The sequence below is a fragment of the Aedes aegypti genome, chromosome 1, assembly GCF_002204515.2.
Source record: "Aedes aegypti strain LVP_AGWG chromosome 1, AaegL5.0 Primary Assembly, whole genome shotgun sequence".
Classification (NCBI taxonomy): Eukaryota; Metazoa; Arthropoda; class Insecta; order Diptera; family Culicidae; genus Aedes; species Aedes aegypti.
The window spans coordinates 304,030,052-304,042,583 of record NC_035107.1 but is presented as its reverse complement, the minus strand read 5'-3'; the positions used below and the strand labels follow the sequence as shown (position 1 = coordinate 304,042,583).

General features: G+C 38.7%; 1 protein-coding gene across 1 annotated transcript; it reads right to left on the bottom strand.

The window, feature by feature from the left end:
- Nucleotides 1-1,513: 1,513 nt before the first annotated feature.
- On the bottom strand, nt 1,514-11,416 carry LOC110674344 (glutamate dehydrogenase, mitochondrial-like). The gene is made up of 2 exons (XM_021838640.1): nt 11,400-11,416; nt 1,514-2,507 (listed from the first exon to the last, which is right to left on the bottom strand). Exons 1-2 carry the CDS (start codon nt 11,414-11,416, stop codon nt 1,514-1,516), a joined length of 1,011 nt encoding a protein of 336 aa, XP_021694332.1.
- Between the last annotated feature and the right edge of the window lie 1,116 nt (nt 11,417-12,532).

Genomic DNA, 12,532 nt, shown 5'->3' with positions numbered 1-12,532 from the left:
TTTGTTTATGGAATACAAACAAGATAAATAAGCGATCGTAAATAGGTTCTTTGTTTTTCTTTTCCTTTTCGTCTCGTTTTGTACTTTCTTATTATCTTTTTACTTTTTTATTTCCTAAATTGAAAGAAACTCAATGAACCTACACTTGAAGAACTGCACCAGAAAAGTAAGAAAAACAGGAGAAGAAAATTGACACGTTTTTAGTTGAATTTTGTTTCGCATTTACCAAACAGCCAACTGAGTGACAAAACAAGTGTTCAAATAAATAAATTCATCTACGATTGACTTGGTCTTAACCTGGGAGGGAGAAACCAATACCAAATTTCTGTACGTCATAGTGAGCCGGGATTCCGCTGTCACGAACTGTCACTGTAAGCCCACCTTGGATTAACATGGAAAAAGCGCGTAACTGATTAAAACACATTTTCGCATTTCATCAAAGTGACAAAAATTGAATGAAAATCAATTCATGCACATAATGCAAGTAATGTCACGTGAGCACCTTTCAACTGATTGAATATAAAGCATTGAAAAACGCATCGTTTTACTTTTTCCAGGCAACGACAAATGCTAATTGCTAATGTTGTTCCAATTTTAAAACCAGACAAAAATCCTGCAGAAGCTTCTAGCTATCGTCCAATCAGTTTGCTTTCCTCCATTAGTAAACTTTTTGAAAAGGTCATTTTGAACAGAATGATGGTCCACATTAACGAAAATTCAATTTTTGCCAATGAACAGTTCGGATTCCGCCATGGAAATTCGACCACTCATCAACTTTTACGTGTAACAAATTTGATCCGTTCCAACAAATCTGAAGGCTATTCTACTGGTCTTGCTCTTCTAGACATTGAAAAAGCATTCGACAGTGTATGGTATGAAGGTTTGATCGTAAAATTAAAAACCTTTAAGTTTCCAACATACATTGTTAGAATAATTCAAAGTTATCTGTCAAATCGTACAATTCAGGTTAGTTATCAGAACTCTAGATCTGAAAGACTTCCCGTAAGAGCTGGTGTTCCCCAAGGCAGCATTTTGGGACCAATATTATACAATATTTTCACATCTGACTCCTTACCTCAGGGATTACCTCAGGGATGTCAAAAATCCTTGTTTGCGGATGACACAGGCCTCTCCGCCAAAGGACGAAGCCTGCGTGTCATCTGTAGTCGATTGCAAAAAAGTTTGGATATTTTTTCTTCATACTTGCAAAAAAAATTTTTTACTTTGATGCTATGATACTCAAACGGCTTTCCAAGCCATTTGGTTTCACGACTCGATGTTTCCATAAATCGATGGTCCCTTCAGATATCGCCTCAAGGAGGTTTGACTATATGACTTGTTCATAAGTCATGATTTATGGAAAACCCAAATATTTTAGGCTCAGCCTAAGCTGTGTAGGTATTTTTGTTTTATTGAATTTTATTGCAAAATATATACTGAAATCGTTTAATAATATATATAGAGTTAGAAACAAAAGAAAGTCATTTATTAACGTTAGTAATTCAAATACAGTTTACATAGACAGTCCTGCGCCTTCATAAGCTTTGAAGATCTTCTCCACCGACCAAATGTAAGCCGCAGTTCGCACATCCAAGCAAAGCTGATACTGATTTGCGACAGTCATAATTCCATGCCCTGCCGTTTCGAGCACAAACTTGAGCCCGGAGGCCACGACATCTGCCTCACTGGCACTGTCCAGGTAGTGTTTCAGGGCTTCCGTTGGTTTCAAATTGACGCAAACCCCGGCTTCTTTTAGGGATTCTTCGACTGATTTCAATACTTCCCTCAAATTTTGCGACTCCTGGCGGAACGACAGCTTCCCGAACGAAATGTGGTTGATGTTCTTGAGGTATTCAAAGTAGGAAGCCGTGACGCCTCCGGCGTTACAGTACAGATCCGGTATGACGAGAATTTTGCGACTTTGGAGAATCGCATCCGCCGCTGGGGTCGTTGGCCCGTTAGCTCCTTCCGCAATGATCTTGGCTTGGATCTTGGCAGCGTTGTCCGAATTGATCGACTTCTCAACCGCTGCCGGGATCAGAATGTCACATGGATGTAAGAGCAGGTCTTCCTTGGTCTCCTTCGCTCCTTTGAATCCCTTGATGGAGTTGTTCAATCTCTTATAGCTTGCCAGCTCTCCAACATCGATCCCTTCGTCATTCATCAACGAAACATCCGCCTCCTTGATCCCGATCACCTTACAGCCAGCTTGCTTGAAGAAATGCGCCGCGTACATTCCTACGTTTCCGTACCCCTGGATGATCACCGTTTTTCCTTCCATCCCCGGTTCCAACCCGATCGCATTCATCCATTCCTTTTCCCTTACAAAGCAATTGGTTGCGATGAACACTCCTCTTCCTGTCGCTTCGGTCCTTCCGCGGATTCCACCCTGATGCAAAGGCTTTCCCGTAACCGTGGCCAACGCATTGATGTCCTTATGTCCGAAATCACATAATATAAACACGCTTATCGCCTCCACTGTTGTACGTACAGTCGCCTCTCCACATCTCGATATCGAAGGGATCATCGAGATAGGGAGAGAATGAGACAAAGAAACAATTTTTGATGAATACTAGATTGAAAAACACTCTGTTGCCAAGAATGTAATACACAAACAAACGTCACTTTGCGCTCCTAATTTGTTTTGAAACCCAAAACTTTGGTCTAGTAACCTTCGATAATGGTCATATCGACATACGGAGAGAAAATTGAGAACGAAAAAGCAACAGAAACATATCGAGATATGGGGATATCGAAATAAGGAGGATATCGAGATATGGAGAGTGAGAATGTATGCAGACTGAAGGGACTTATGAAACCATCGACATAAGGAGATATATCGAGATGTAGAACATCGAGATGTGGAGAGTCGACTGTAGAAAGCCTTTTCGCGACATCTTATAAGTGATATGTTGCACATACAAAGCCTCCAGGTGATTTCGTTATAAGGTACCGCGGGGCAAGTGGGTAAATGGGGTAAGTGAAAACAATTGATATATTTTACTTAATATGTGAATTAACGTTTTAGGGGCCTATTTTGTAAATCGAGCAGATTCATGTGACTCGTCTGTAATCACTGTCGATCAAAGTAAGCATGCATATTTCAGATGTCACCCGTCGACTCCCATAGTAATCCAGTCACATAGAGTGACAACTGTCGAGAAACTCGAGTGACAGAGCCGAGTCGAGCGATTTTTTTGGGCGACAGTGACTCCAATCGAGTCATTTCGATCGACTCGACTTATAAAATAGACCCCTTAAACTCATGCGTAAACCTTTAAGGTCATTGAGAACATTACGATAGGTAAGAGATTTCTGAGATTTTTCAGCCATTATTGCATAATAGAGTGAAAAATTGTTAACCTGTCAACTGTTACTCCGTAACAAGTTGGCGGCGTACAATCTTATTTTAATATTTTCAGTGGAAAAAAGTTGCGGAAAATAATTTCCTGTACCACTTCTTAGTTGTCCTCTGTGACAGTTTCAAACTGCAATAAAAAAAGTTTTAGAATTAATTCGACGTAAACTTAAAAATAACTAAATTTAAACACCGTCAATTTTCTTATCAGGTGGGGCAAGTGAAAAGTTTATCATTAGAGATTGAATTTGTGTTTTCTCTTTAAGTAGCCATAAGTAAACATGGTTCGCAATTATCATAGAAAAACATAACGTGCTGATAATTCAAGAAACACTACTCAAGCGTTAAAAGCTATTAGAAATCATGGAAATTCTCTAAAAGATGTTGCCAAATATTACAATATCAATATGTCTACTTCGGGCAGCCAATTAAAAGGAAGACGTTGACTGAAAAGTTGCAATATTAGAGAACACACGGAAATCTCGTAGAATGTCTATGTAAAGCTAGTTCAAAACATAAAAATGGGGTATAGGTCTACCCACATAAAAAAGACCCTAAATACGTTACTGAAGGATTCCGTTTGATTTCTCCTGAAGAGAGTTATCCGACGTCATATTCGACTTTCTTAAAAACAAATAACGAGCGGTGGAAATTCTACAGATCAGAAATGCAATTGCTGTCCTATAATGTAAGAACTAACATTGGAAATGTTGCAGTTATAATGTTGTCGAATCATTTCAACTAACATAACTGAACAGAAAAAAATTGAAGTGAACAGTATAACATTTTCTTTGTTTACATGTTACTTATGTTATTGTTCATTGGGAAGCCTTAACAAGTGTTAAAGCTAATAGAAATCGTGAATGTAACTATTTGTTTTTGAATTTATTGTTCAAAACGGTAAACTTTTCACTTGCCCCACTTTTGGGGCAAGTGAAAAGTAAGGAGACATTTTTCAAAAACTTTTTCTGTATTTTTTTCTTCAATTTTTCATAAAAATCAATTTTAGCATGCTGCTTATATATGGTGGAAGTCAAGCTAAAAAATATACACAACCTCATTTGTTTCAATTTAAAGTCTCTAGAATTGGAAGAATCTCAACTATGCGAATTCCGTTACCCACTTGCCCCACGGTACCTTACGTACATTTTGGTTGTCTGGGTGATGGGTTCTATACAAATTTCTATAAAGTTCAATAAGTCCCATGATATGGTTCCATCAAATTAACGAATTGACTAATTATCCGGGAATACCGGAGCCTGTTATGGAACAACTAGGTGGGCGATGTTGCGTTCGATGCTTGAAGAGATCTCTTATGAATTATGTATGGAATTCAACAAATTTGGATGTATTACATTACTTAGCTCAGCTTTACCAAATTTTTAGAATTTGGTGCTTATACGGGAATCTCGGAACCTGTTACGGAACCACTTGGAGGCCAATCTTGATTTAGGTTGAAATTTTCTCTGATGGTTTATTTATGGAATCCTGCAAATTTTGATGTATTACACGGCTCAGTTCTATCAAATGTTTGAATTGGCCACTTCTCCGGAATCCCCGAACCTGTCATGGAACCACTAGGTAGCCAATGTTTCTTTAGATAACTGAAAATATCTTCTTGAATGATTCTCTATGACATTCTGAAAATTTTGAAGTGTCACACGGCTCAGTTCAATCAAATGCTTGAATTGGTCACTTCTCCGGGAATCTCAGAACTAATTACGGAGCACAGTGACGAATATTGACTTAGATAACTAAGTGAGTATCTCATGAATTCTGTATGAAATTCTGAAAAGTTTGATATGTCGCATAATATGATTGCATCAAATACATGAATTGACCACTTCTCCGGGAATTCCGGAACCTGTTATGGAACCAATAGGTGGCCAACGTTGCCTTAGATAACTGAAAGCGTCTCTAATGAATTCTGTATGAAATTCTGTAAATTTTGATAGGTCGCATGATATGGTTCTATCAAATGAATGAATTGGCCATTTTCCCAGGACCCCCCAGGGAACCCAAGAATCTGCCATGGGAATCCATATGGACAATGTTGCCATACTCAGATAGCTACGTCTGGGATCAATTTGTTAAAAAAATCTGCAAACTTTGATGACCGCACGGCTTCGTTCCACCGAAAACATAAATTGGCCACTACTCCAGATGCCCTGGAAACTGTTTAATGGTCTCCGGAAATGGCCCCTTGGCCACTTGGTAACCAGAAGTGCCCTGAACAACTAACTAGTTGATTAGAAACCATTTTCAATGCATTTTAGATAAAATACTATCTTTTACAATTCACAACAAATGCATTTTGCTCTTGCAAAAATGGCCAAATTTTGGACTCTTTGGCACTGGTTCTGAGCGGCCAAGGCCAACCAAGCCAAGATGTTTTGCCAGATTCACAAAATATAAGCCTTGACGAATTTCGGGGCCCAGATAGCCGTAGCGGTAAACGCGCAGCTATTCAGCATGACCATGCTGAGGGTCGTGGGTTCGAATCACGCTGGTCGAGGATCTTTTCGTAAAGGAAATTTTCTCGATTCCCAGGGCATAGAGTATCTTCGTACCTGCCACACGATATACACATGCAAAAATGGTCAACCGGCAAAGAAAGCTCTCAGTTAATAACTGTGGAAGTGCTCATAAGAACACTAATCTGAGAAGCAGGCTTTGTCCCAGTTGGGACGTAACGCCAAAAAGAAGAAGAAGCCTTGACGAATTTGTTTAAATCCTATTTTTTTAATTCCCACCTATCATCTCATCGGTCGATATAATGACATTTTCATACCATATCTCGGCTGGTCTTACATACCATTTTGAGGATTTGGCGGCATCTACAAATTACGTAACGCTTGAATGGGGGGGGGGTAGGCTCGAGCGTTACGACTCATACAAAAATTGTACAATTTCCATACAAAAAGCGTTACGGAGGGGGAGGAGGGGGTCGAAAATTTCCAATTTTAGCGTTACGTAATAAATGGATGCCGCCTTTACGCAAGTTCATTGCTATCGAATTTTCACCTCTTATAAACGAATTAACGCTAGTACATAATGTGAGATATAGAATCCACTGGGTTGGGAAGTTGCACAAGGTTTGATCACAGCAATCGGTTTTAGACTGTCTTTCTATGAGCAAACGTCAGATCGGAACCTTGTAGCGTGTTGTTTGCCGTGGGGAAGAGTCGGCAATGTCCGCTGCCGCAAAGCTAGAGCTAATTGATCTTGTTGTTTTGCATTGTGCAAATGTCAGATCAGAAGCTTTCAGCGTGTTGTTTGCCGTGGAGGAAGAGAATCCCTGGCAATGTCCGCTGCCGGAAAGCTACAATTTGCAGATCTTGTTGTTTTGCAATGTGCAAATGTCAGATCAGAAGATTACAGCGTGTTGTTTGCTGTAGGGTGGAAGAACCCCAGCAATGTCCGCTGCCAAAAGATAGTTTTTGTTGATCTTGTTGTTTTGCTATGCGCAAATGTCAGATCAGAAGCCTAACGTGGGAGAAGAGAAGTCCCGGCAATGTCCACTACTAAAAAGCTATAATTCGTTGATCTCGTTGTTTTGCTAAGTGCAAATGTCAGATCAGCAGATTAAAGCGTGTTGTTTGCCATGATAAAAGAGTGGCTCCAGCAATACGCACTGATGAAAAGCGAGAACTCGTCAATATTGTTATTTGTTATGTGCAAATCTGATATCGAAAGCTCATGTTGTGTTTTTTGTCGTGAGAAATATGAGCCTCGACAAAGTCTGATGCCAGAAATTCAATAATTAGTTGATCTTATTGTTGGCTTTGTGGAAGTCTCAGATCAAATTCTTCAAGAGTAAAGTTTTCGTGGGAAAAGAAACACGACAATGCGAAAATTATGATTCTGTTGTTTTGTAATGGGCAGATGTACTTGCAAAATTACACAAAGCGAGCTTTTGCGATTGTACTGTTTTTGATCTATGTAAATGTCTGAATGAAAGCTTGCGGTTTATTGACTGATCCGCAAATGCACCAGTATTGTTTTTGTGTGGCAAGTGATCTCACAATATCCTTTAGCAAAGAAGAGAAAATTCGAGAATTGTTTTTGTGTTTTTGTGAAAAATGCCAAAACTTTGAGTGTGTTGTTTGCCATGAGATACAAGACTTGCTGGAAAAAAGAGTTTTCATTTCTCAATTTTGTTCTTTGGAAGCGTAAAAAAATCAGCGGCCAAAGAGCTCATAAAGTCTGCTGACAAAAAAGCATGTATCAATAGATTATTTTGTTTGAAACTTGAGTAATTAATTAGGCTATTTGATGAGCAGCGCCTACTGGTGGAAAGTTTCCAATCATGTGCTCGTGTCAAGTTTCCTAAAAATGGATATCAATGGTGTCGAACTCACGAAAAACTTTGAACTAAAGATGAAATGCGATGAATTTTTCTTCTAGTCCAAAATTGACGTGGCGTGGTGGGTTGATTATGGAAGGAATATTTCGCACTATATAGTGTGTTTTGATGTTTGCCAAATATACAGAAATGGACGACAAACGTATGCTAGCGCAGAATACCAGAACAGATCATCTGATTTGTACTGAGTCTGTTTTGTATGGGTGAATTTTACGCAATGAAAGATTATGAGGTAAAATACAGGGTAAATGTTTAAGGAAGATTAACAATTCTGAAATGGCAGTTGATACCAAATAAAAGTGATAAAAGGCTGCTAAGACTGGTTAGACGGTTGGCCAGACATAAAAGAGTGTTAATTGATACCTGATAGATGTATGACCAAAATTACACGATGAATGTCAAGGTATCCCTGACACCGCAGTGGAAAGCATGGTTGAAACTAGAGATGTACGTTATTCAAAATGCTTAAGATTTTTAGAATATACAACGAGTATGACCATCCAAATTTTGATACTAAGGTACTTCACAAGAGATGATTATTGCTAAAGAACATGGAATATGTATGATTTTGAATGACATTACAGGATCTTCAAAATAACTGTATGATTCATGCAATACACAATGATCAACTTATATGCAGAAAATTAAAAGACCTTTAAATTAATAAACTGATCATAATTTAAATGTAAAAATATTTTTTTCATAAAAGGTAATTTAATATATCGTTTTTGAAAATTTGACTACATTTAGTTTGAAGAAATTCAATTTCTTTGGAGCAGAGGGAGAATGTGAGATATAGAATCCACTGGGTTGGGAAGTTGCACAAGGTTTGATCACAGCAATCGGTTTTAGACTGTCATAGTGTCAATGTTGGCACGCTGCTGTCACTTGCACACTAGATGCATTCGTACTCTGCCTCACTTGCGAACCGATACTTGGCACCAAAGTTTAACTTTTCAATTTGGCGTTTGAGTGGAGCAAAATAAAAGTATATAAAAATCATCTTTCATCAGCAGATGTAACTCAGTTTTCCAGGAACAAAGCAAAACATTCTTGAATTCTGAATCGCCAGCAGACATTCTCGGATCTTTATTCTCGCGACTATATGCTCTAAACTTCCAATTTCAAATTTATCCAAAGAAAAGTTACAAAGTTATCAAATCCAGCTTTTTTGACAGCGGACATTTTCGTCTCTATAGAGCTTAGTGACACTTGATTACACGATCATTCGCATACACTCATCATACACAGTTTATTTTTGTTTTCCTCTGAAAAACATAGACATAATTTACAGACACATTATAAAGCACATGAAAATAAAAATTACACATTTAAAGCAAAAATTTCATCCGGGTTCTGCACACTCAATCTCAGTTTATCTGTTCGGTAATATTTTTTACGGTGTCGGAACTGTAAACTACAAAAAATACCGAACTTTCAGCTTTTTTATTCGAACTCACTGATGTTCAGCAAAATATTTATCACTTTACTGAATTCGGTATCTATTTTAGCTGATCATTCAGTGATATTCAAAAAATACCGTACGAACTCAGTAAGTTAAAAAAGTCAGTAAAATCATAGTACCGATTTTCAGTGAAAATTATTTTTTACCGACTTTTTTCGTTAGAATGCAAAGAAAAGAAAAAAGCGCATGGTAGAATTTGACACAAAAAGAATTACAGATCAATTCGGATTCTGAATCAGAAGGTGGTATGTGCGAGGCTGATGAGCTGTTTCCAAACGAAAAGCAGTTTTATTTTATGAATGCTGATTCCTGTGGGCTCGGTGCAAGGTAAGGAATTGATTATCGGCAGTATATTGTTTTTTATTAAGATAATAGACACCGAGTGTATCCATTGAAGTTCCAAAAACCTGTGAATTACGGAACCCAAACACAGCACCAATTTGTTGAGGTTAGGTAAGAAGCTAGGATGTTTCCAACTATGCACAAACTAAGACAAACAATTTGTTGCCGATTTTCAATTCCTTTTAAAAGTAACAAGCTTCTTCTTATAAAATCAGGGTGTTTAGGGTGATGAATTGGGATTTTAACCAACAAAAATATGGAATGAAAATGGGGACTCTGATTCAATGCTGAAAAAATCAGCAAATTATGGTAAACAAATAGGTTTTATTTACCGAAAAATCCAGTAAATTACTGTAGAAAGCTTTACTGACTAAACCAGCATTTTTTATGACAGCTCGAGAATCTTGTCGATTTACGGAGTTTTCAGTTCTTAAGAAAATTACCGAGAAAACCCTGCTGTTCAAAAACCCAGTAAAATTTTACCGACTTCGGTAATAAAATCTTAGTGTGTGAGATTCCAAGGTATTTCCATACAACATCTACACAAGGGCACCCATATACTCTTACGTGATAACCACTATTCCTCTCGACGAACAACATACTCCAAGCTTTCGATTTGACATTTGCACAAAGCGAAATGACAGAATCGAAGAATCCTCGCTTTTCGATGGTGGACATTGCAGGGGATCGTCTCCCTTTTCGACGACCATCAGGCAGGAACATCCCGGCAGCGGATATTGCCGGGGGAGAGACGAACCAGCCAAGGGCTGAAAGTCTCTATAATAAAGATATAATAATAATAATATTGCCAGGGACCATCTTCCCCACGCAAACAACACGCTATAAACTTTCCGGCAGCGGACATTGCCGGGCATCATCTTTCCCCATGGCAAACAACACGCTGCACACTCAATCTCAGTTTATCTGTTCGGTAATATTTTTTACGGTGTCGGAACTGTAAACTACAAAAAATACCGAACTTTCAGCTTTTTTATTCGAACTCACTGATGTTCAGCAAAATATTTATCACTTTACTGAATTCGGTATCTATTTTAGCTGATCATTCAGTGATATTCAAAAAATACCGTACGAACTCAGTAAGTTAAAAAAGTCAGTAAAATCATAGTACCGATTTTCAGTGAAAATTATTTTTTACCGACTTTTTTCGTTAGAATGCAAAGAAAAGAAAAAAGCGCATGGTAGAATTTGACACAAAAAGAATTACAGATCAATTCGGATTCTGAATCAGAAGGTGGTATGTGCGAGGCTGATGAGCTGTTTCCAAACGAAAAGCAGTTTTATTTTATGAATGCTGATTCCTGTGGGCTCGGTGCAAGGTAAGGAATTGATTATCGGCAGTATATTGTTTTTTATTAAGATAATAGACACCGAGTGTATCCATTGAAGTTCCAAAAACCTGTGAATTACGGAACCCAAACACAGCACCAATTTGTTGAGGTTAGGTAAGAAGCTAGGATGTTTCCAACTATGCACAAACTAAGACAAACAATTTGTTGCCGATTTTCAATTCCTTTTAAAAGTAACAAGCTTCTTCTTATAAAATCAGGGTGTTTAGGGTGATGAATTGGGATTTTAACCAACAAAAATATGGAATGAAAATGGGGACTCTGATTCAATGCTGAAAAAATCAGCAAATTATGGTAAACAAATAGGTTTTATTTACCGAAAAATCCAGTAAATTACTGTAGAAAGCTTTACTGACTAAACCAGCATTTTTTATGACAGCTCGAGAATCTTGTCGATTTACGGAGTTTTCAGTTCTTAAGAAAATTACCGAGAAAACCCTGCTGTTCAAAAACCCAGTAAAATTTTACCGACTTCGGTAATAAAATCTTAGTGTGTGGAACATTCCGGCAGCGGACATTGCCGGGGTTCACTCTTCCCCACGGCAAACAACACGCTGGAACTTTCCGGCAGCAGACTTTACCGAGAACCATCTTCCCCACGGCAAACAACACGCTGTAGGCTTTTCGATCTGACATTTGCTCAAGGCAAAACAACAAGATCTTAATCTTCTCCATTTTATTCACTTCACACACTAACGTAAACTTTCGGTCACTTCAGGAACTTTTTATCGTGTCACACTTTTTTTCGCACAAGCAGAAAACTAATCTCATGAGGAGAATCGGAAATTACATTATGTTCTTCTATTTTTTTTTTTCTATTTTCACTATCTTTACTCTTGCAACGCTGAAGGGTGATTTCTCCTATTAAAAACTATAGAAATATCAGGTATCTTTCCGCAAATTAGCAGAAAACTGTTAGGATCGCCAATGTGGAGTTTCGATTATTGATTTAAAAGGAATCACCCTCCACGCGATGCACGCACAACTTACCCAGGCTAGTGCTAGTTCACAAGTGATAGAATGAAGTGTAGAGGTGACAGTTGCTCTTCACTCAGGAAACCGACTGCTGTGATCAATCCTTGTGCCATACTTCAACGCAATGGATTCTATATCTCACAACGATGATGTTTGACAAGGTTGGCTGCAAGGTGTTGAACTCGAATGACGGTCTGGTGGCTACTGGTTGCCACGAAAACGGATTATTCAAGCTAGAACAGCACGAGCGGAACGCAGTCGGAAAGGCGTTGGCTTGTCCGTCGGATGATTCCATGGACGTCTAGCATCAGCGCATGGGCCACCATCCACCACCTGCAAGAAGTGTTCCCGAGCCAAAGTATGCTGGAAGTCACGATAGGCGGCAACGAACATGAGAGCTTTGATCATCAAGCTAGACGTAGAAAAGGCGGTATCGTTTCCAAACCTAGAAGAAAGTACCGGTGTACATCTTTTTTTTTTTTTTTTTCTTCTAAGCAATGGGGGGATAATCTGCTCAACAGACGCCGTGTGGGGTTAGGGACCATTTACTACATGCAAGCAGTAAACAGGACTACACCCCCGACCCACTAAACCATTTCCATTGCCGCCAAACCCTTCGTCTCTCCGGGACCACCAAGAAGGCATTGCTTCGGAGAGGG